This window comes from Anser cygnoides, chromosome 2, assembly GCF_040182565.1.
Source record: "Anser cygnoides isolate HZ-2024a breed goose chromosome 2, Taihu_goose_T2T_genome, whole genome shotgun sequence".
Lineage (NCBI taxonomy): Eukaryota > Metazoa > Chordata > Aves > Anseriformes > Anatidae > Anser > Anser cygnoides.
The window spans coordinates 8,747,604-8,772,868 of record NC_089874.1 but is presented as its reverse complement, the minus strand read 5'-3'; the positions used below and the strand labels follow the sequence as shown (position 1 = coordinate 8,772,868).

Sequence of the window (25,265 nt, the reverse complement as noted above, 5' to 3'; positions counted from 1 at the left end):
TTTTTCACTGAAAATGAAGACTCAAGCATTTGAAACTGAACTGAAATTTGAATCAGCAATGTATCTTGAATTTATTTATCACCAGCAGCATGGTGATTCTAAAATGAAGAGCACAGTGGAGTATGAAATCTTTGCTCCTTAACAATATTCAGTGAACATGCTGTACCTGCTTACATGCTGAAACCTTAACAGGGTTGTCAGTGAGTAAAATAAGTGGAAATGGCTTCAGTGGCTTGTGTTCGTTCACAGCTCTGTAGATCTGTGAGTAGTCTGATGATCTTTGTGTGTGTGTGGATGAACAGGATCAGGAGCCAGGTGCTAGTGGTGTGCATGTGTGCTGTAGACCTCTTAACAAATCATTCTGTAATGCAGTCATTAAATCTGAATGTTAATGGCTTAAACACACATGGCTTTCTTGGCAGGGCTGAACACGAGTTGTTAGAAATAAACACTTGATGTGTTTACGTAGGCTAGTAATTTGGTCTGCTTGTCAAATTCTGTTGAATGAATCTAAACAGGTCGCCTAAGGTAACGAATAAATCGTGTTTGCTTGATCACTAACTTCTACTTCTTGTGAAAGGTGATGTCCTAGTGTTGAGTTTTTACAGAAGTGAAGGACATTTGCTTCTCTGTACAGGTTAAAATGATTGCTTAATGTCTTTTTGTTGTCTTTGTCACCCTTTTTTCCTTGTAACTTCCACGTTAATTTGGTACTTGAAAGTGATGGGTAATGTATTAGCCAGATTTGAAAGTGCTATGTCAGGAATTGTACTAAAATTCTTTGAGTGGAGGCAGCTTGTTCACAGACGTAAGAGACCTATTTACCTTCCTCTTAGGTTTCATCTGAAGACCGAAGCACGCTGTGGGCTTTGATTACTTTTTATGGAGGGAATTGCCAGCTGAGCCTAAATAAGAAGTGTACTCATTTGATTGTGCCTGAGCCGAAGGGGGTAAGAGTTTATTATGTGTACAATTCTTCTTGGTGTAGCCACCATTTGCTTTTGGATAATCCAAAATGTTCCTTCTCCATGAAGTTAAGATCCTTAAGCTTGTTTGTTAGACTTGAACAGTTAAATTCACCACAATTACGCGTTGCAGTTAATCAGTTGGTGTTTATTTTTTGCATGGCTTTAAGCCTCATTAATTCAAAATATGTCCAATTTCATGTTGTTATCTGTATGTCTGGTTGAATAAAGTGTATTCTTTATTCTGTTTGTCCTAAACTAATTTGACATATCATAATCATGAATGATTGTGGTTTGTTTATCTGTAGCTAGAATCAAGGAAGAAAAATGAAAGCTACAGAATTGAAAAATCGAGTAAAATGCCTTAGATGTTACATGGGGAAAGGAATTAAAGATAACTCTCAAGTCCCTCAACTCTTTCCTCTTAAAGAGAGATGGTAGGATAAACAGTGCACAGCATTCCTGCACAAGTTCTGATTGATAAAGTAGTCATGCTTCAAAACACTCCCTTTTAGGAAATCAAATGTTGCTGACTTTCTACAAATAGAGAAACTGAATCAGAAAGCTTAGGTAGCTGGCTGAAGGCAGCACCGAGCCCATAAGAACAGGCTTCGGTACTGTAGTGATTGGTTATAATACTACTGAAACTTCCTGGTGTGTTCAGGTAGTCATCTCATGAAGAAGAAATACATTTGCAATTGATTTAGTCTGGTTTCACTAAAAATACTTAAATTGAAGCTCACTTAACAAAAATTTGCTTGGATTTTTCTGGTCAATGCAGTGGATGGAGCGAGTTTTCGGTTTTTTGTTTTCTTTTTTGTCCTTTAATAACGCGAGAGCATTTTCAATTATTTGACTGAGTAGCTCTAACATCTATATAATACCTCCTTAGATTAATATGTAAAATTTTGTCAAGTTTCCAATATTATTTCATACAAATTTAATGTGTTTCTGTTTCGCCAACAACCCTTTTAGTATTTCTAAGCTAATGTAAACCATCTAATATTAAGATGGAGAAAAACATATGGGTAGTGGGATGTCATTAAACTCGTGTGTGGAATACGTAGGAAAGTGCTTTGGAATAGATTTATTCTAAAAAACAGAAATGTGCTGAAGAAGAGGAAATTACTGGGAGAAGAGAAGGTTGCTTGGACAGTGCAGGCATGGGAAATGCTTGCTTTTTCTTCCTTGTTTCATGTAAAACTTTAAATAAGAACTTTTTATTTATTTATTTTTGCTTAAAGACAAGATTTTTCTTCGGTGGAAGCTAAAAGTATGTATTGAACACCATTCTAGTTGTTGTCTCTGCCACAACAAAATGTAATGCTTGATTGAAGAGCTTTGCTAAGTAAGATACAGTTTTAATAGGCGATGGTATGATTTAAGGCAACACTTCTTAAATGTATAAGCTTTTAAGAACAAAGGATACTTTCTTAAGTTTGCCACTTGAATGGAGGAAAACACAGTAGCATTTCATATCTTTAGAACGAAATAAATATCTTGTTTAATTTCCATAATCATTGAACGGGGACAGATTTATAGGATGATTACTTAAAATACATCTGTGCCTGCTGTTCTGACATAATACTACAAAGGAACCTGCAGCAGTTTGTAATGAGAAGAGTTTTGACACTAGCGAAAACTTAAATGATTGCTTTGACTAAACACAAGATGATAAAACAAGATTCTTAATAATTCTCGCCACAAAAAAAGAATGAAAATTCATATCTGCAAATAAACTTGGTTTCGTCTGTAATCTCTTTATTGTGTATGAATGACAGTTTCATTGTAGGAAATAACTCCAGAGAATCATTAAATGAAATTAATTTCCTCTGAATGCTCTGGTTTTTAATTTATATTGTCTGACATACAAAGAAAATCCCAGCTCAATCGCTCTCAAATATTAGATCCTGAAATTAGTTTCAAATCTTATGCTGAAAGTTTTTTCACTATTTTAATATTTGTGAGGAGTTTGTATCAAAGAAGACATTTGAATAAATGGAACGCTCAACCTGTGTGTACTTCTGCTCAGTTAGGAAAGGAAGTAGAGAAGTTCCCATATTTCTGTACATCATCAAATGGTGAAATGGTAAGGAGGATGGGAGGGATAACATTTTCTACCTTGTCAATATCATAACCTCTTAGTAACCTTTTAGTAAAATGGATTTAGCTAATATGAGGACAGAAATGTAACTTCCAAGTTGAGGGCAACATTAGGGTTTGCAACTTCTGGGCAGGTGTATGGGAAGTACCCTACTGTTTCCTGATGTATATTCCTGCTGAAATTCATTCTTTCAGCGATCAGCTCTTGAATATTCATCTTTGCTTTATTGTGAAATTCTCATTTTCCCTGAATGCTTTTTCATGATGCTTTATACTTCAGTGGAGCAAGCCGGAATGTATCGAGGCTCACCTTTATGTCCACCTTGAGAGCAGCTGCGTCTGAGTATTTACTATGACATTCCTGCTGGTGTTCTGAAAAACTTTCTCAGGACCAAATATCTTTCTGAATCCTTAAGTTTTAGAAGAATTTGGGTAATGGTGTTTTGCAAGTGAAGACTTTGTCTTCTGCATTTGTGCCTCCTGAGTCCATCATATGGTAAATGTGGATCTTGTTTAAATCAGTTTGAACCTGTGGCACCAGTAGCGTGGTCTGTCCTGTTGGTTCTGGAAGAGAGCAGTTCGTCATTGAACAACAATCTCTTGCAATCTGCTTGTCCATGCTCTAGCTGAGCCCCTCCAAAAGCTAGGGTGCCGTGTTTTTTGTTTGTTCTTTGTTTTTGTCTTTAAATTGATCGTTTTTATCTTTTTTCGTAGGAGAAATACGAATGTGCTTGTAAACATGACGTCATTAAAATTGTGACACCAGACTGGGTACTGGATTCTGTAGCTGATAAGTCTCGAAAAGAAGAGACTCCTTATCATCCTCGCTTAATTATATACGAGGAAGAGGAAGAGGAGGAGGAGGAAGAGGAGGAAGAAGCAGAAAATGAAGAGCAAGATTCTCAAAATGAAGCCAGTACTGATGAGAAATTATCAAGCCCAGCATCTTCTCGAGAAGGGTCACCTTTGGGTGATCAAGTTTTCTCGCCAAAATCTACTACTGCTGATAAGGCAAAAGGGGAACTGATGTTTGATGATTCTTCAGATTCTTCTCCGGAAAAGCAAGAGAGGAATTTGAATTGGACGCCAGCTGAAGTTCCCCAGGCATCCACAGCAAAGCGTAGGTTGCCTCAAGGGAAGGACTCCGGGTTAATTAATTTGTGTGCCAATGTCCCGCCAGTGCCAGGGAATATCTTGCCTCCGGATATGAGAGGCAATTTGATGGCTTCGGTCCAAGGTGCCCAAAGTTCTGATCGACAAGAAATGATGGCTGCGTGGAGCCCGGCAGTGCGGACGTTAAGGAATATTACTAATAGTGCTGATATTCAGCAGATTAATAGACCGTCAAATGTAGCACATGTAAGTGTTGGATTTTTCATTTATAAGATATTGGACTTTTTATTAGGAGCTAATGTGTCCGAGAATTTAAGTTTCCTTTTACTGTCCTCTGAATGTGCAAAGGAGTAAAAGTTCTCTGCATTACTTAGAAGATGTAGCCAAATTGGTAACCTCATAATAATAAGTAACTTCTTTCCTAGCAGGTTCATAGAAGTAAGAATGTGCGTGGAAAAAACGTTAAAGAGTAAAGCCATGTTCCACTGTGGCTTGGTTTAGAGTTTCATGGTGTTTCAGTATTGATTTCTTTATAAGAAGGGGAAAAAATGATTAAAGTAATTTAGTTAGTTTAGAGAACCTGATTTCGTAGCCTTCAAGGTTTTTACTCAGCGCAAGGAATTATTAGTGGTACAAACACACCGAACTGTAAAATGGATTGTGCTCCCAGTAGGGTCAGTTCTATCCTGTTCTGTTCTGCTGGGCATCATTAAGTTGTGGTACAGCATAGCCAGGATTGTGATGCACAAGTCCTAACTTACAACTTTTTATGTCAGTCATAGTTGAAATAATTGTAGCTTTTGTATTGAATTTATTTTTAGCAGAGACTAAAAGTCGAGCGAGCACACACCAACATTATGTGCAGCATTAAAATCCTAAGAGGTTTACGGGAAGGCAATGTGAGAGAAGTAGGTGCCGGTAAATGTTAGACACAACTTTTACTTAGATAATTACACTGGGGCATTTATTTGGATGTTCATCTGAAGGTAAAACCTTCAAAGGTGCCTGAGTACAAGCTTACAGCAAGTACTCTAAAGAAACGCAAAAAGTAGAGTCAGTTGGATTGTTGGTTGTTTCCTATATCAAAAGGAAATGCCGGCTTCATTTTGAAACTGAGTCTTAGGTTCCTCTTCTCAGTGCCTTGAACTGTTGAAAGACTGAAACTTTTGGGTAAGGAATGAGCAGAATGGCCAAAACCCTGGTTGGTTGGCCAGTGCTTTCACGCCTAAACATCACATCACCCACAACGCAGTCGTTGTGCTGTGAAATACTCTTTAGTAGCCTCGTATGGAAGTATTTTTGCATAAGTATTTATAGAGATACAAGGCAGTTGATGGTGTGGTGCTTTGGTTAGGCTTGGTTCTCCAGGCATCTCTTAGAGAAGGGACTGACCATGGTGTACAAGGACTGCTTTCAAGTACCCTGTCTGGCTGCTGTATAAGTTGCAGTGCTAGCTCCAGCATTTGGAGAAAGGCTTTGGCTCTCACAGCTGTGGATCTGCCTCCTAGAGGGAGAAATACCACTGCCACAGTATTTCTTGTAACTTCCCCCTGGCTGGGTTAAGCTGCATTTTGGATCCTGCTTTGGGTACCGGATCTGGGTGGGTTCCGTGTCTTGGTGCCGTCTTTGAAAGTTGAACCAGAGATCTCTAGTGAATGGTGAGGTCTGCAGTAATAAGGCGTCTGCAGCTGAGAGTCACTATGTGAATATAGCCCTAGGATACTTCTGAAAGTTGTATCCCTTTGTTTTGAAGTATCTGTCCTGCAGCTTCTGTAATTTTGACTTTTGGGACTCGCAACAACAAGTAGTCCCTCCTAATACTGAGCAACATCATCTGTCCGAATACTGAGCCACAGAGACATTCTTTATGTCTGTTAATTTTTAGTTATTACATGTTTATACTCTGTTTATACTTGAGATCAGTGATGGGTGATGCATTGGTAATCGTGGTTGTAATATACGCTATACCAACAACATCAGAGTTGCATATATGCAACCTGAGATGTTTGGAAGTGCATTGTAAGACCTTGAGTCACCTGCGATGAAGAGCTGATGGACATCTGATGTGGAGAGGATACAGTTAGTTAGCTTTGGGTCTTAGTGTCCACTTTGCGAATTAGACAGCAAAAAATGAAATGAAATTCCAGGTTACTTCAGCACCGAGCATAAACAAAATTTATTATTCTCAAAAACATAGCGCTGAGCTGTATTTTGGGATTCAGTTTTTAAAATAGGGCTGAATATCCCTGGATTGGGTCAAGAGAATGAAAACTTGAATTAAACTTCCGTGTTTCGAACAGTACTCATTAATGGAGGCATTATTAGCAATATTTAAGTGAAAGAAAACAAGACTGTGGAACTAAACTTTGAAGTTAGTGTGCCAGCAGGGATGTAAAATGAGTATTGCAGTTGATTGAGTTGATCGATACAATTACTGATGCAGTGTTAACAGTCCTGGTGCTATTTGAACATATTACCAAGAATACAGGGATGGGTTTCAGTCTTAAATTTTTTAAAATGTGTATTGCATTTAATTAAGAGTCGTGTGTAGCTCCACTTTTCTATGTGCAAGTCCTGTCTTTTCACTTTGAGAAAGTTATTAGCACTTGAGGATTTGCATTGATCTTAGCATGTGTTTAAGCATAAGGTTCTTTTCTTTTAAGAGAGATATTTTCCCAGTAGTTCTTTAAATATTTTAAAAACTGAATGACAACAAAAAGGTTACAAAACTAATCTTTGTTTTCTAGATCTTACAATCACTTTCAGCACCTACAAAAAGTTTAGAACAACAAGTAAATCATAGCCAACAGGGACATCCAAACGCGGTGCTGTTTAGCCAAGTGAAACTAACACCAGAGACACATTTGTTACAGCAGACACATCAAGCACAGCAGCAACAGCACCATCCTCTTTTACATCTTCAACCTCAACAACTTATGCAGCTACAACAGCAGCAGCAGCAACAGCCCCAGATCTCCCAGCAGCCTTTCCAGCAGCAACAGACTCACCAGTTTCCACAACAGCAGCAGCAGGTTCATCAGCAGCACCAGTTCGCACAGCAGCAGCTTCAGTTTCCACAGCAGCAGTTGCACGCCCAACAGCAGCTCCACCGTCCTCAGCAGCAGCTCCAGTTCCAACAGCAGCATGCTTTGCAACAGCAGCTTCATCAGCTCCAGCAGCAGCAGCTCCAGCAGCAACAGTTGCAGCACCTCCAGCAACAGAACCTCCAGCAACAGCAGCTGCAGCATCAGCAGCAGCAGATTCAGCAGCAGCAATTACAGCAGCAGCACCTGCAGAGGTTACACCAACAGCATCAGCAGCAGCAGATGCAGAACCAGGCAGCACAGCACTTAACTCAGACATCTCAAGCACTACAGCATCAGGTCGCGACCCAGCAGCAGCAACACCACCAGCAGCAACAGACACAACTGCAACAGCAGCCGCTTTTTGGGCATGATCCTGCAGTAGAAAGTTAGTAATACTGCCTCTGATCCTGGAGAAAACCTCTAATGACATGACAGGATTTGGGTTAGAATGTCAAAAAATAGTGTTGTATTTACAGTATGGCATTGTAAGACTTAAAAACTCCATTTATAGCTCAGGACCTGTTCTACTATTTTTTATGCTAACAGGTATAAGCTATAAATAAGGATGTCCAGAAATCTGAAAAGCATGAGAGCACTGAAAACTTTTTCTGTTCAAATGTGTGCTTTATCCCACTAGCGTATAAATTATGCTATGGGAACAACATTAGTGTCTGCATGGCATAGGTTTTTTTCCTTTGAAAGAAGGGAAAGGGGAGGCTTAAAAAGGGGATAACAACTGGAAAGATAGGTTAAGTTTTGGAAATAGTAGTAAATTAATGAGGAGGGTTCAGCATGACTTTGAATTCTGCTCATTCTAGTAGAACTGAAAGCTTGTTGATTGTTTTGACTCTTCCTAGGTGATCTATGTAAAGGAGGATGTGTCCTATGTTTTCCTTTGGTGTCCCTTTCTCCTACCCCTTTACCCAGCTCTTCCTCCAGCAAAACAAAGCAAACAAAAAAAAGACCCCAGTTCCCCCACAAATAGTGGGCCAAACTGTGCCTTTAGACATCGCTGTCAGCTTTGAGATTTTGGATCCTGTTTTCTCCAAGAAAAAGCTAGCTTCAAAATTAAATGTAGTTTATAACTTGGTAATAGGAAAGATGAGTGGAGTGAATATGTTTTGAAATGAACCCTTCAGAGCTTTAAGTTTTTAATTTTCTGTTCCTTTATGTGCCAAACTATTCCAGTTCCAGAAGAATATTTCCTGCTGGGCTGTGTCTTTGCAATTGCTGATTACCCAGAACAGATGTCTGATAAACAGCTGTTAGCGACCTGGAAACGGGTAAGATTCTACTGTATTTCCAAAAAAAAACCAATGATAACCTTACTCTCACAGTAACTAAATCCTAAAAGGAACAATTGGAAATATTTTGGCACTGTTCACTTTTCTTTAGGTATCATTTTATTTAATGTTTGTGTTGTGACTAGGAAAAAAAACATTATTCAACTGAGGCTGACTAGAAAAAGTAGTAAATGCTTCAGATGTGCAGCCAGGTTGAATTCGGTCTTTAGCCAGAACATTAACTAAAAAAGCTATAACATTAACTGTTTCCCAACTATTTATGCTTTCGATCAGGCAACTGTAGTACAGCAAATGTAATATAGCATTGCTTTCTATCTTTAACTTAATTGCATTAAAAGACTGTTTTTTGCATAGAATTCTGGCATTTAGTAGGCTGTGAGGTATCCACCTGAGTGAATAAGATGGAGGAATAGAGCATTTCTATTTTTTTGCCAACTTCTATTTTTCAGAAAAATCTGATTGTATCCTTTCCTAAATGAGAGGACTTTGATGTTCTTCAGAAACTTCTGATGGATTTTATAGTTGAATTTTCCCAACAATTTTGCATAATCAAGTAAGCTGTTGACATTTTTAACAGCACTTGTGTTTATTGCTGAGATAGAATTGAATGGTTTATGAGAAATTGTTTAATAGTTATACTGCAAAAATAAAAAACAAGGTTATTTTTGTTTATATATCTTTATTTGTTTTTTTTCCTTGCATCTTAAAAAGTTCCACTTTTTGTACTTCAATGAAAAGGTGCATATTTAATTTTGTTTTCTTCATTTTTTTTTCCCCAAAAATTCTTAAGCTACATGACAAACTTTTTTTTTTGGGGGGGAGGGGGGGGGTAACTCTTCAGTGAAATGGTACAGTCTCCTAAACAGTAGACGTTCATTTCAGATTGTTTGTTTCTTAGGGTAATTTTATAATTGTTACATATATTAGAAGCTTTAATTTGGTTCTCTTACCAGATCATTCAAGCACATGGTGGGACAGTGGACCCTACACTTACAAGCAGATGCACGCATCTTCTCTGTGAAAGCCAAGTCAGTAACATGTATGCTCAGGTAAGCAAGCTAGTAATGTATTTATGCATGTTTTCATTTCCTTACTGTAAAGGTAAGGGGTTTTCAGTATAATAATCCGTGCTTTGATTATAAAATATTTTTTCTCACTGTATGCTTTTTTAAAATCATTTGTAGTTTATAGTACAACAGACTTTCATAATGCTCATAGTAGATTTATTCCAGAGAACACCGAGGAAGATGCTGTGAGAAACAGGATCATGAAAATGTTGAGGAGAAACAAACAGTCATTACAATAGAAGCTTTGTGTTTTAGAAAAAATCTAACATAAAGATGTGCTTCAGTTTTTAAAAGCTGTTTGTGCATGTCTTCATAGGCTTTAAGAGAAAGGAAGAGATGCATTACGGCACATTGGCTGAACTCAATCTTGAAGAAGAAGAAAATGGTACCGCCTCATCGAGCCCTTCACTTCCCAGTGGCATTTCCACCAGGAGGAAAGCCATGCTCTCAACATGTAAGAGGAAAAAGCTTACTTGTAAAGAATGCTTGTTTCATTACACGAGCAATATTAAAACATAGCTGGAAAGTACTTACCCAAAGCAAAATGCATGTTTTTTTTTGTCAGCTGATGAAAAGCTTCTCTTAATCTTAAACTCCTATGTTGACTATGCTATCAGGGGCATGCTATCAGGTGATTCAGAGTGCTTTGCAAGTCTTGCTGAATTCCGAGAGCTAAATATTAAAACCTGTGTTTGATTATTATTCTCTTAGAGAAACCAAGGTACAAAGATGACATGAGTTATCCATAACAAGATGACAGGAGTCCAAGCCTTTTATTTTTCAACTTAACAGCATATCTAATATTTTATACTTCCTTTATGCTAACATAGTATTTTGATTTTTTTGAGTGTTTTTTATTTTTCTCAGTCAATACCTACCAGAGGTGTGACCAGATGATCTTAAAGGTCATTTCCAACCTAAATGATTCTATGAAATACTGGAGAAGGAAGCTTGTTCTGTTAGTCAGAAAGGAGGAGGTCACAGTTCCGGTAGTCTCTGTGTTTTGGCGTGTAATGAGGAGTACTGGGGAAGTGGAAATTTGTGGGGTCAAAAAATAAACTTGAAGTTGAATGAGGCATGTCTTGATTGAAATACACAGCAACATAAAACAAGATGCCAAAATATGTCTTGGCATTGGATCTTTGTCCTGAATGCAGCCATGAAAGATGACAGCCTTAGTACTAGCCTTTTCTTAAATACATAAAAAGAAACAGGTCTGGTGAAAATAGACTATAACAATGTGCATGTGAACACAGTGGTTAACATAGTTTATTATTAACAACAAAATCACAGTTGTCACTTTTTAAATAAAAGGAAAGAACAGCAAAAATGAAAACTTTGTGAGACCGAGGGTAAGAAATGAAGATAAAGAATTACCTTTTGCTACCTGTGATCAGCTGGTGCAGTTTATTCAGCTTCATGGCAGGTTAGAGCAGAGCATTTAGGAATTTTTAAAAGGAGAGTAGGGGAAGTAAGTGTAAAAATTTGCAAGAATATAAACAGCAGCAGAAGAAAGAAGTGAAAGATGTATGGGAAGAAAACTAAATGGGAGCTTTTTCATAGTGAGACTTAGTAAATAGCAAAAAGTTGACCAGCGGAATGAAAATAATTCTGACTTGGGAAGAATCAGTGCCAGAAACCTGTAATTTTATGTATAAACAAACAGCCTTTGATTGTAGTTTACATATCCTATAAGCCATGTTACGTATCCTACAGTGCCTGTGTGCCGTAGCTAAGATGCTCTATGTTTCATAGTAATGTAAAAAAGTTAGTAAGAGAAAATTGTTTTCAACAGGATCACTTTGTAAATGCTATCTACTTTCAGTTATATCTGTGTCTTTCTTTCTGTAGATAATCTCTGTGACAGGGTTCGTTGATAGTGACAGAGATGACCTCAAACTAATGGCCTACCTAGCAGGTGCCAAATACACGGGCTACCTGTGCCGCAGCAACACAGTTCTCATCTGCAAAGAGTAAGTGGTTTATCTCCACGGTGCTCACGTTCTCAGCTGCCTGTTGCCACTTAGTGTGTTTCTCGATGTGGAGTGCTCGTTACATCTCATTAAGAATGTTTAATCATTTTTGCGATTTGATAGCATTAAACTTTATGATGTTGTTTATTGAGCTAAATTACTGCGCACTTACATCTTAAATTTGACCTGCTGAAGACAGGAGAAAGAAAAGCCATTGCTTGTTTCACTATTTTAAGGTTATTTTGTAAGTGATGCTGACTGCTGCATCATCTATAAGTAAAATCTATTGGGGGGGAAGGAATAATTGTTTTAATATGCTGGGGGAGGGAAAATTGAATTAAATCTAGGTCTAATCTGATTCAATTTGAGACAGAAATTCTCCCTGAGTTGACTTTGCTTGTTCCAGTACATAGAACAAAAGTATTTTCAGAATATATGTATTTTATTTCTCTATCACAGTTACAACAGATAGACCAACACAGAAATGCTGGTATTTAAAGTTTATTGGTATAAATGCTATTTTACCTATTTTATCAAATATTTTTTTCCTCATCTCTGAATAATAAGACCCAGTGGCTTGAAGTATGAGAAAGCCAAAGAGTGGAGAATACCCTGTGTAAATGCACAATGGCTCTGTGACATACTGCTAGGAAACTTTGAAGCTTTACGGCAGATACAGCACAGCCGCTATACAGTATTCAGTCTTCAAGATCCGCTTTCTCCTAGTCAACATCTAGTTCTCAACCTTCTGGGTAAGAATTCCAGTCCCCCAAATCCTGTGTTCTGTAGCACTTACTTATGTACCTGTTTAATCAATAGAAGCATGTGTGTTCTGCTGTAAATAATTTTGCAGTGGTTTCACTTCTGTTGTATTCTTCACTTTCTAGATTCTTGGAGAGTTCCACTAAAGGTATCACCAGAACTTCTAATGGTATGTTGAGTTTTATATCGCTGTTTTTGTCAGATTACTGCTTAGTGTTTCTAATGTTTGAGCACATGAGCCATATGGTGTGCGCAACGTGCCAGAGGGACCCACACAGACCATTGATGTGCTTCAGGTTAGTATTCTATAAATCTGAGAAATGATCTTTTACGGAACTAATAAACTGCATTGTATTATATAAAATCAAGTTTCTTTTGAGAGATCTTGGACTAGTGCATCACTCTTTGATTTTACAGAAACAGGCCAAGCAAGGTTTTTGAGGTGTAAAGCACCCAAAATCAGTAATAACTTTGTTAGAATCTTGACTATATTTTAAAATAGAATCGATGACATAAATTATGGGTTGCAAGTACTTTGTATCCTGTCTTTAAAATATTGTAAGAACTAAAGCCATGTGCATATGTACCAAATATTTTGTAATTTAAAAATGCTTTTTTTTTTAAGTGATGCTGATAAGTCTGGTAATAACAGCAGTGTAAATCAGCAACCATAAGGAAACTAAGAATCTGGCAGGAACAGGATTTGAAACGTCTAGAATACACCCTGCAATAAAAGCTGTGAAACGTAAAATGTGAGATGGGTATAAGAGCTAAGGTGGGAACAGCAACTTTTTCTGAGCTGTTTCCTTGTTGTTCTGAGCTTGGAAGATACTGTTTCAGTTTTAGACTGAAAGATTTTGTGTGGTAATTTCTCTTTCCATTCCAGATTTATAAATGAGAACCGTTTTCACAGTGTCTGTCTTGAGATAGGTAATTCCCAGTTTGAGCTAAGGAGCTTTCGGTTCATTTGTACAAGTGACTGAGAGAGAACATTTTACATTACACAAAAATATTTTTGTGTAAGCTTTTGTGTTCTGGATCACCTACCTCTATCCATTTGTATACTCTTCAGAAAACAGCTTAATAACTGTCATAACTTAATTAATGCCCAGATCCCATTTAAAATATTAGTACAATTTAATTGTTTAATATGTTGGAACTTCAGAAGTAGCCATCTGTTACCATGACCTGAAGTTCAAAACGATCTTTTTATAGACCTCTGTGAAATGGTGTCATAGCCTCTTAAGTAGCTTTTTTGAAACAGAACAACAACAAAAAAATTGTCATATTTCCTTGAAGGATGCATTCTATTAGTGGCCCAAAAATAAATACTTGAGATTTTGTAGGTACTATTACTAGTAGTATTTAAGGTGGCTTTTTCACAAGCTCATTTTTGGGTTTGTTACCACCAGCCCTTGCACCTACATAGTGTTTGAGCTCATCTTAAAATTGGCATCTGCATTTTTAGTGTGGTCCAGTTGGAACAGTGGTGGTCTGTTTTTTTTTTTTTTTTTTTTTTGCTTACACAGCAAACACAGAGAACTAAGGGGTCAGAAAGCTTAATTTAAGTACCTCCCTTTCAATATTTACTATATAGGGACCTTTCTTTTCCATGTGTAGTAAGAATCTTGTAATTTAGATTGGAAGAGACCTCTGAAGTTAATATTGTCCAGCTCCCTTTGGGACACCTACATACAAACAATGTGATTTGGTCATAGAAAACACCGGGCATGTGAAGGGTCAGCCGAGGTACTTCACTGCCTTCTACAGCAGGCAGTTCTTTCCATCTTGGGATTTAAAGTCTGGGGTCCTTATGTGAGGACAGCTGTCTGTCACGTGGTGTTGATGCAATTTACTTTTTGCATTTCCGTAGTGTAGTTGGAACACCTGTCAAGAAGAAAGCGCTTGAGCTTTTCTTTCCAGCTGCTCATACTAGTGATTTTCTCGCGTAAGACTACAGGTTTCTGAGAGTGGGGAGCAAACCCCTGTGGGGGACTGAGCTAGTACAGAGGAGGCAGGAGTGTCTATGCAGCAAGTACCCAGGCATCCCCTGGAGCTTCTGTTCCTGTAAATAGGGAACTTGAGATTTTAAAATACAGGCGCTGCTATTTTCTGTTAATATTTAAGTTCCTGGAAGACTACTGTGGTCTTCATGTGTCTCATAAATGGACAGGGTTTTCAGTCTCATTTAATTCTTTGGGTTTTCAAATAATGGTTATCAGCTTTACTGAAAGGGGAAAAAAAGTTTGTATTTGGCATTCAGTTAAATCGTTGCCTAACTTCGTGGAGAAGCTTTGGTTAGCGCTCAGCTTTGCTCTTGAGTCAGCTGTGTAAGCAGTCATTGCACCAGTATGCATTTGGCAGCACATCTTTCTCGTGTATATTAATTCTTTAAGTATAGTCTTAGAACATTGGCGTACAGTTGTCCTGCTTTAAAACAAAAATAGGGTTCTGTGCTCAATTCAGATGTAAACATGTAGATGCTCTAATTTCAGGGTGTGAGGTTGCCTTTGAAACCAAAGCAAAATGAACCCAGTCTTCAGCCATCTTCCAAAAGAGCACGGTAAGAACCATTTACCTTAATTTACCTTTTTTTGTTTTACCAATTTGTCCTTAATTTACCTTTCCACAGAACTGTCAGCTGCCCATCCGCCCAGTTCCATCCTGTACCCTGCTAATTGCAGTAACTAGCAGGATTTTTTGCATATTGCCAGCTACTCAAGTGGCAGGAATAGAAGAATAACGAGAGTGGAGTAATAAGAGAACGGGGAGAGAACAGAATTGGGAGAGAATGTTCTGTTCTGAGCATAACAGTTTTTCATCCAGAAGACTGATCCTGCCTAATTCTCATTCGTCTGAGCGTTTTCATTGCTAAAAGTTGCAGAGAGTGTGTTTATCTGCTTTTAAAAAAACGACTTGTGGCCCGAACTTCACATTCTGCTGTATTTCACGTCTTGTAGGATTGAAGACCTACCGCCACCTACTAAAAAGCTCACCCCAGAATTGACACCGATGGTACTCTTCACAGGATTTGAGCCTATGCAAGTTCAACAGTACATCAAGGTGACTTTTTTTTTTCACTTAACCTCATGTGAACTACATGGATTTTTTTTTAATTTTTTTTATTTTTTCACGGACATTGAGTTCTTACAAAGTAAGACTTGATTAGCCTGTATCTAATGGGATGGATAAAAACCTGTGCTTACTGGGGCTGAGATCAGTCATTTATGTGGACTGAGTTTTATTTGATAACTGTTCTGCTGTAGTGTACTTCCTGCTTCTCTGCTACTGTTCTTTGTTCCGTAAGATGTTTTTAAAAGGCAAAGAGGCCCCTTACACATTTTTTTTTTTTAAATAAGCAAACTTCATGGCCAAATTTAGGTGAGGAAAGTAGTGATTGTTGTGCTGGGTAGGACTCAAGCTGCTTCAAGTGTTATTTATTATCTGTTGTTATCTGTGATGCCAAATGTTTTGAAGGAAGTTGATGACAAAGCTTATGGCAGGCATGAGATAATGTGTTCCAAGGGAGATTTTGTTCTGTTCCCTAATAAATCTCTCCCAGAACTTACCTCTAAATAATTTATAACATTCTTTTAATGATATAAAAATCTAGTCATTCCTTGAACCTTAATAAGTGCTAAATATTTGGTCAAAAAGAAGAAATTTTCATTTATTTGTCACATATTGGCTGAGGTTTGTGGCACAGCGTTACTGTTTTTTTGTTTTGTTTTGTTTGTTTGTTTGTTTTAATTGCTGACTTCAGTACGGCATGAAAGATCCTGCCACTTGTGCCTACTCAGGTTAATCAAAAGTAAAGGAGGACTAGTTTGGGTCTACTATGATTCTTAGAAACATGCATCACTTAGGCATTCTCCAAATAACCTAATTTCTTTATTATACCTAGGGTTGTTTTCAAAATAGTTGGAATCCGTAGTCTTTTTCCCTTAAAATGTTTGCATTTGAAGCTTGATTTTTGAATATTTTGAAACGTAAATGATTTTTCTGTAAATCTCAGTATAAGTTCCAGTGACAGCTCCTCATTTTGTCACGTTGGTACCAGGTTTATTATACAAAGAGTCACAGAATCTGATTTTGTTACAGCTATGGCTCATGAGCATATAAATAAATTTCAGCCTCAAGTCCTGTGGATTTGAAGCCAAACTTAGCCGTGATGATACCGTTAAGATTTTTCAGAGTTTGAATACCTGCCTGAGGCTGGATACCTCCCATCTTCTTGAGCTGGAGGGGTAGTCTCTTCTGTATACCCAAAGGGCTGCTTAAGCATTAGAGTACAAATCTTACAAGATCTGCGCTCATAGCAATACAGTGTTTGAGGTGGACGTGTATTAAGGATGAAAATAACAGCTTTTGCCTTTTGTAGGTGTACAAGTTTAGTATTCACAATGTGTTTATGCATACCCTTCAGGAGATAATGAGTGAAGAGGTTCACTGTCACGGAATAGTGCTTTTGTGTATCACCGTGATGCAAACCAGCACTTAGCCAGCGCAGTAAGAAAGAACTGAAAACATTGTCCCTGTGTATCCTGCTTGTTTGTTGTTCTCAGAGCAGTGGTGTACAGAGGGAAGGCAGAGCTCTTTCTGGGCTTCTAATACGCGCAGTAGGCCTCTTGCTTTGGTGACTCCAGATGACTGCTGTACTGAAAACACCATAGTGTGTTAAATATTTATGCTTTAAAATAGTTCTTTTTGTTTTTTAACTTATTCGTACAAAATACTTACAAAAATCAGAAATCTGTAGCGCATAGATAGTGAAGCTGTCCAAATGCTTTTGGATGTTTTCATTGTTAAATTTTTTATCAGAGAAAGCAGTCTAACTCCTTTTATAATGTGATACACTTTACCACTTGGTTAGCTTTGTTACTAATCTAGTCAGATAATGATTTGTATCTTAGTTGACAAGCTGCCAGCTGTGATGAGATAGTTTGGGTAGGGTAGTTTAAACCTAGGAAAAAATGATAGTTACTCAATACCATCTAAATGCATGGGGAACTGATGTATTTAAAGAATATATGTTTTTCATGAGAATACTTTTGCTTTGAGGAAAAGAGTAGCAAAATTAAGTTCACCATAGCTACAGTGTATATTATACCTTCCGTAGAGGAAAAGAGCAAAATTATTAAATTTTCTGCTTATTTAGGCTTAATAGCATGTTTCAGTTCCAAAAAAAAAAAAATAATATGATTTGTACCTTAGGGTTATTTTATTGCTTAAAAAAATAAAGCTGCAGACTCAGAAGGTAGCTCTCACTCTAGCCAGGTGAGATGTGTCTGGAAATACCTGGGTTTTTCATGGCTGTAAATTCTGTCCTTTAATCAGTTTTAATAAAGGAATTACTGTAATATGAAACTCTCCTATGTTTACTATTTCATTAGGAGCTTAATTTTAAACTGTTATCATTCCACTTTTTTTTTTCCCCTTACAATTTATAAAGGACTGTTTCATTCTGATCTGTATTTTGCACAACTTTCAGAAACTCTATATCCTGGGAGGCGAAGTAGCAGAATCAGCCCAGAAATGCACCCACCTCATTGCCAGTAAAGTGACCCGCACTGTCAAGTTCCTGACAGCAATTTCTGTAGTCAAGCACATAGTCACTCCAGAGTGGTTAGAAGAGTGCTTCAAATGCCAGAAGTTCGTTGGTAAGTTGAACTGGTACCTATAATAAACTTCAGGCTGGTTGATTTAGGTGTTTGAACATAGCCTGAGTATTGCTTTGACTTCAATTTTCATGTCTCTTGCCAGTTTTCTAAAGAATTCGGTTTTGTGAAACACAGATTTTAAAGTCAGCAGCAAGTCTGACCTCTATAGTTTATACATAATTCTCCACCGGTTATAAAGTTTAAACAATTACACTAGCAGCTAGTTTGTATTTCATTTGAGGTAGAAGGCTACCTTGGTATGGTTAAATAAAGTTATCACTAGAAGAAATGATGTATACTTTTTCACTAGGTTCTTGTTCCTATATAACATTATGTTGCACATAATTTTCATTCGATTTAATCCAGTTTCTTTCCGTTAAGTGAAGTAAAAAAAAAAAAAAAGTATTTAGATATTGCTTTAGAGTGGTTAATAAATAGTTGGATGTTGTTAAGCATTGTCTGTCTCTCTGATGTAGCCATTTATAGATCTTAACTATGATTACTTGTTAAGCCCCAAATGTTTTTGCTTTCAGTAATTCTTCTAAAATATAAATTGTAAAGAACTAAGTCACTGTTGGAAATGCATACAGGAATTCATTTAAATAATAAAACAAATTAATTTAGTTCTGCAACTGTGTTGGAATATATCAACTTTATTTTTGCACTTTACTGTTGACAGCTGAAAATAACAAAATAGATGGTTCAGGTTGATTTGACAGGCTGGGTCTGAAGAAAATCTTTTTAAAGGCTGATTACTTGTTTTATGATTTTTTATGCTTTTTATGTAATTTGATTGAAGGGAGCAAACTAAATTGCTGCCTAACCATCACAAAGATTTAAATCAGTGGATAATTAACCAATAAATTAGCAAACATTTTTATTAATCTGGAGAAAGCAACGTGCTTGGTTCAGCATCAGTGAACTGAAAAATCAATCTATTTGGAAGCTATTAGTTGATAAATAAAGTCTGGCGATTTATAAGGACAACTGTTCTGATCTAGTACTTGAAATACTTGTCTACCAAAATTCAGTAGACTTGTAGCTAATAGGCTGCCTTTACTTTTGTATGTGGTTCAATGATGGAAAACAGCACTAGTTTGGAAAAATCGTCCCACTGATGATCTATTTTTTATGGAAGAGTACAAATACCATCTCTTGCAAGTTGTCAAAATTGTCTTTAGGAAGACCAGTTCTCCATAATTTTTTTTTTCTCCTTGAACTTAGATGTTTTGAGCTAAATCTAATTTGGAAATATTTTTAACCTGCCTTTTTGTGGAAGAGTGAAGCTAGGGCCAAAATCCCATCCTGAATTAAAAATAAAAATGAAATCAGCTGAATAATAGGAAAAAGGGAAATAGGTTGAAAGTTTGCTCTGTTAAGGCTGCATGGGGGCTTGAAGACAGTTTCTGGGTATGTTGCACCAATAAGTTAGAAAAGGAGACTTTATGGGACAGTGGTTGTTGCTGGATGTACAAGTGTAAAACACAGCTTTATTCTCCAGGTAGTGGTGGGTCATCCTCACAAGGAGTCTAGTAGAAGGGGTACTATCATCATGTTAAATTCCTGTTTACCATTTAGAGCCAATCTGCCACTGGTGTTTTCTAATCAGGTTAGCTCCTACATTATGCTGCTGTTTTTGTTTCCTGTGTTAACATTTTTTGTCTTTTTCAGACGAGCAGAATTTCGTGCTGAGGGATGCTGAAGCTGAGGTGCTTTTCTGCTTTAGTTTAGAGGAGTCCCTAAAGAGAGCACAAGTGGCTCCGCTGTTCAAGGTATGCAGTTTAAGAAGAGCATTTAAATGCTTGAAGCTTTTCAACCTATTTTTTTTCAGTATCGGGACAACAGCAGCTTTGTATAGCTCAGGGCAATAAAACAGTCTAGCATATAACACACATTATTTGTTACAAAATCTGGTATTGACTTAATGTATATTTCCTGCCTAAGCATTTTTGGGATGCGTCTGAGTGACTGGATCCTGTACATGGGAACAAAATATTCTCAGTGTATAAAAACAGTATTTGTTCTTTTACAAATAACTTACATTTTGAAAAATGGCAGTTGAGAGTGTGCATTTCAGCCTCAGGAAGTTTAACTCTGATTTCCCTTGCATAGTGGACTTAGCACTAGGCAGTTTGCTAGGATGGTGCAAGGTGGTTTTCATGCCTCCGATTAAATTTATGCTGCTTTGCAGAGGAGGTAAGTGAAAATATAAGTTGCTAGAGATTTTTCAGCCTGATTGAATTGGAGTCTTTCTTGAGGCAAACCACCTAAAAAATGTATTTTCACAGCCTCTAATGAATAGGCATCTTTGTGTTTTATTATATCTAAGTGTTACGTTTCACTCAGTTTTGCAGTCTAGCAAGTCTTGCAGTTTAGGAAGAACTTCTTTTTATACCTAGCTGCTAAACATACAGATAATCTTCTTTGTGATCTGTTCACCTATATCAGTCTCAATCAAGTAGCAGTTGTTTTTTTTTGTCATGAGGTAATATATGTAATTAATGTATTATGATGTTAATTTTAAAAATGAAAGCTTTAATTAAAGAATAAAAGCTTTTTTGCAACCCTTTAGGCATCCCTATGCTTGAAGGAGCTTTGTAGTTCTTGCACATCTTACCAAGTTGCAGTTAATATATATGTGTGTGTATTATATATTTTAATCGTAGTTTGACCAGTGGTCATTTGATGGTTTCGTGGTTATTTTAAGGGTTATGAAATAGGCATACCCAAATTACTCAAATTTATCAAAACTGCAGATTTGTCCCTTCAGGGAAAGCAGATCAGTGGTAATTACAGACAGCTCATCAACTGTTGGAATTGTTGCTATAGGCCACTATAAATTGTTTACAGCCTCGCCCATGATTGCATGAGTCACACGAAAATTAAATGTACTGCTGAAATCAGTTAACAAAATAAGGCTTTCTTATTCTTTTGTTTCTCTTTTTAGGGAAAATTCTTCTACATTACACCTGGAATTTGTCCTAGTCTTTCCACCATGAAAGCTATTGTGGAATGCGCGGGAGGAAAAGTGTTATCCAAACAGCCTTCTTTTCGAAAACTCATGGAGCATAAGCAGAATAAAGTACGTACAGTGTTGCTTTCTAAAACTTACTGGTAGTATCTTACTATATTACTCAGAGCTTACAATTGCTTTCTCTCATTTAGAGTTTGCCAGAGATAATCTTGATTTCCTGTGAAAATGACCTTCACTTATGTCGAGAATATTTTGCTAGAGGCATAGGTATGTATAAGCGATTGATGTAATTTGTACAGTATTGATTATTTTTCTATTATTTTACAAGTACAGATGCCTGTTGAATATTTCAGGTACTAGTTAGAGGGGTATGTGGTCGATCCTGCATGGAGAAATCTGAGGCAGCATTTTCCTAGGTGTTCGTAATACGGGTATTTTCTAGCCAGGTCAGCACAAATCTCTGGTGGTGGGCTTGAGCTTGGGGTTTTGGTGCTGCATGGTGCAAGATTCATTCTCATTATTAGTCAACTTAGTTAAAGATCTGTTTTTTTTATTTTTTTTCCACTTCAACTGTTTTTGCTTCAGTGTAGAACCCACAAACATACTGTGTTTACTAACAAAAGGGTACACTGGGAAGCCTGGTGTATGTGGCATGAAGTGTGGGATGGCTAACTGCAGGGCGCTGGTAGTGGTAGGACCATATTCCCTTATGTCTTTTCCACGAAGAGCAGAAAGGTACTGAATGGCACCTCTTAATGCATCTGCAGAAGGAAGAATGTCTTTGTATGGTGTAAACTATGTGTGTTTTCAATATTTCCAGATGTCCACAACGCTGAGTTTGTCCTGACCGGAGTACTTACTCAAACACTGGATTATGAATCATATCCTTTTTGTGTAAAGGCTATCAGCTGCCTAAGGAAGTGTGATTTACTCCAAGCTTTCTGAATTAGGAACTAACTACTTACTATTTTTTGGGATATATAATGTTCACTTGATAAGAAGGTAGCTGAACACCCAGAAACCTAGTTTAAATTCAAAGTAGAATTACTTCTTGATTTAAACACAAAAAATAATACCTCAGTGGAGGTGGGATTCAGGGTTATCAGAAAGTACCAGGAGCAGCATATTAAGCAAAAAAAAAAAATTGTCACTAAGGAAAATGTTTGTCACATGTGACTTGCAGATGACAAAAATAGCTTTTTACTGAAGATTATAAACTCTGTTTGATAAACGCAGTGTAGGACCAGTAAGGGTTCTATGTCTTTATGGGTATGTTTTATAAAAGTTTCTTAACGTTGTTCTTCCTTAACAAGCATACATATAAATTTACTTGATGGATAGTAAAATGCCTTACTGCTTCGGAGTCCTTGGAGCATTGAATCTAGCTGTTCAGCCATTGTACAAAGTAACTAAAACTTCCTGTGGATGCTGTTTTCCAGCTGTTTACCTAAGGATGAAGAGCAGTTTAAAGCAGGAAAGCAAAAATCAACTGCATCTTTTTTAGGATGTGTAATTTTATTATGAGGAAACATAATTTACTATGTTTTGTATGATACTACCATTTTAAAAGAGCCCACTTTAGGTATCATGATTAGCCAGTTTTTAAACATTTTAGCATAAATGATGGTACTTCAGCCAAAAGTGTAATTTGGATGTAAAAATAAAAGGGCTTGCTGTCTATTAAATTATGGATGTTGAAGATGAAAATGTTTTGTACTTTATTTTTATTTCTTATACTCTATTTTCTTTTATATTGATATTTTGCCCACATTTTAAATAAATGTACTTTTAAATGTTTTACTCTATATTTTAGTGGTGGTTCATTCTTTTTGAATAATGTGCAACAATGGCACTCTGGTAAGAGTAAATTACTCAAATCTTTTTCCAAGCAATGTAAAATTATTTTAAGCTTATTTTACCAGGTATGTTTTAATATATAAAAATCCCAGTGCTTTAAAGGGGAAGTTGTTGTAAGTGTATAAATGTGTTTTTACTGAAACAAAGGAATAGCTTGAAGGAAGGAGAAACTATAAGCTCACATATTATGCTATTGTGATAAGTTCTGTTTGTATAGTGAGTTTTACTAAATAAATATTAAAATATCAGTTTTCCCCCATCTATATTCAGTTGTTTTTCCTAACACACACACACAGTTCTCATAATCTGACTTTACATTTCTACCAGTTTAGATTCTAGCAGTTGAAAAATCATACTAAAAACATTTCTTCTTGGATCAGCAAGCCATTAAACTCTGGTGGGGGTGTGCAGATATTCACTTGTCTGCATAGTATCAAGTGTATCATACCACCTTGTGAACCATTCAAAGAACGATTCAAAATGACGGATAAAAACCACTTTAAACAATAGCTTATCACACCTTTTTCTAGCATTTTGTATTTCTATGCAAAACTATTTTACAGGGAAGATGTTTCAGTCGCATTAAACTGAGATAAGCGGCTATTTTTAGCTTATGCAAAGCTTTCTACAGAGAAGTTATTAATTTCAAATCTCATTTGTGCTATGGCTTAAAATGTAAATCCACCTGATATTTGATCACTGTTTCTGTTGCCTTTTTTCCCCATGCCTCAGTTCAACAAGGTGCTTAAGCAAATGACAGATTCAAGCTGTAGGAACACAGTGAGTGTAAATTTCAAGAGGAGTGAAGTCCCGCAGAGGTCAGTACTGTGCCTGTTGCCTGTTAGTGCTGGCTCTGGCTTCCTCAGCTATCCTGATTTACTCCTGCATTTGCCATTTCTATTGTAAGCAGTAAGAAGGGGCTACATGATAACAGCAATTTCCATTACTGTGACCTTTGGTAAGGTGACAAAATTTGTAAATGAGGTTTGCATACTTTGGCTTAAGATGTTTTTAGATGCATCAGAGGTTAAAAAGGTATGGTACAGGGTAGGAGAAAACGGTACTTTTTCCCAAATGCCATTTATTTGTAACTGCAGAGCTATGTGTTTTTCTCAGTGTGATGTTCAGCTATCCATAATACTGCTTCCTTTTCATCATGAGATTAAGGAAAAGTCTCAAATGTGGAGACCTGAGGATGGAAGCTGATAATGTTTTTACACTTCTTTAAAAAAAAAAAAAGGATGGAATGCAGTGGGAGTTCTGTTGGCTGATGAGTGGTGTAAATAACTTAAAATGTTCAAACACAGATCTGGCTATTATGCCCTCTCTTCACTGTCAATTGAGGGGGAGCATACCTCTAAAACCCAATTTAATTAAAGACCTCTGCAGAGATCACTTCTCTTAACAGTTCAGCAAGTTAGCTTGGTTATCCACACCTTTTAAAGAATATTGAAAATAGGTGAAAAAAAAAATAATACCCTAAAGAATTTCAGCAATGCAGTGCATACATACTATATTTTATTGGAGAAAAAGGTACACTTTCTTGTCTTCAAATACATTTCAGAATGTGTAATACTGAATTAACGTAAAGCTGTGTTAATCTCTGTATGGCTTGAGACTTCCTTATACTAGTTACCAGCGTGCAGAAAGTTTTTGGTGCCTTTTCCTTTAAAAACAGGTATCGGCTGCTGTAGCTTTTGAACTTTGAAAATGTGATACACAAAACTTCTTAACCTTGAATAAATACTTTTTACTTGTCAAGCATTCAGCATATTTTCTGTGTATCTTGCAAACCATGGATTGCCGTATCAAATGTAAATGCTGGTTTCGAGGAAGAGTTGAATATGATGCATATAATGAGGTAGCAGCGCTGTTTAACTGCGCATAGGATCGATCACAAGGCATACGAATTTGCACCACTGAGCTCTAGAAGCTAACAAGACCTGCTACAACAGCTCTTGGCAGAATGAAACATTTCACTGAGGGGAAGAAAGGCAGAGAGAAACCAGATTTGAATGTGTTAGAAGTTTCTGCCTGGGCAACATAAGCTGCTAGACTCGATTAGGCACTTACCCCTCAGTAATGGTTCTCACCTTTTTGGGGATTAACTTGCACGTTTTCCACAATCAAGGAGTGTGCAGGATACATAGCACCTTTGCCAAAGCCTACTACAGTTAAGAGACGTGTGAATGCAATAGCATCTGAAAGGTAAATTTCCTTTTTATGAGAACTATCCAAAATGCTGTCAGATACTGCATAAAGAAGCCTGGAGAAAAGCAAATGCAATCATGGAACAAATGAACCCTGTGGGAAACATAAGTGGTAACGCATCTGTTTCATCATCAGTGGAGACAGTGTGTTTATTTAGCCAACATACAAGTATGACTGATTTGATTAACCT

At 37.0% G+C, this 25,265-nt stretch overlaps 1 protein-coding gene across 2 annotated transcripts in view; it reads left to right on the top strand.

Annotated features, from left to right (window-relative positions):
• PAXIP1 (PAX interacting protein 1) overlaps positions 1-23,127 on the top strand; it is a 33,877-nt gene extending 10,750 nt beyond the window's left edge. For both annotated transcript variants that reach the window (XM_066991439.1, XM_066991438.1), the window contains exons 5-21: positions 837-950; positions 3,783-4,427; positions 6,929-7,652; positions 8,456-8,550; positions 9,525-9,620; positions 9,955-10,092; positions 11,490-11,611; positions 12,179-12,363; positions 12,499-12,542; positions 14,869-14,936; positions 15,334-15,436; positions 17,865-18,033; positions 19,705-19,805; positions 20,981-21,115; positions 21,199-21,274; positions 21,828-21,892; positions 22,330-23,127. In XM_066991439.1, the coding sequence (XP_066847540.1) occupies positions 837-950; positions 3,783-4,427; positions 6,929-7,652; positions 8,456-8,550; positions 9,525-9,620; positions 9,955-10,092; positions 11,490-11,611; positions 12,179-12,363; positions 12,499-12,542; positions 14,869-14,936; positions 15,334-15,436; positions 17,865-18,033; positions 19,705-19,805; positions 20,981-21,115; positions 21,199-21,274; positions 21,828-21,892; positions 22,330-22,341 (2,892 nt within the window). In that variant the 3' untranslated portion in view covers positions 22,342-23,127. The remainder of the gene's footprint in view (positions 1-836; positions 951-3,782; positions 4,428-6,928; positions 7,653-8,455; positions 8,551-9,524; positions 9,621-9,954; positions 10,093-11,489; positions 11,612-12,178; positions 12,364-12,498; positions 12,543-14,868; positions 14,937-15,333; positions 15,437-17,864; positions 18,034-19,704; positions 19,806-20,980; positions 21,116-21,198; positions 21,275-21,827; positions 21,893-22,329) is intronic.
• The last annotated feature ends 2,138 nt before the right edge of the window (positions 23,128-25,265 follow it).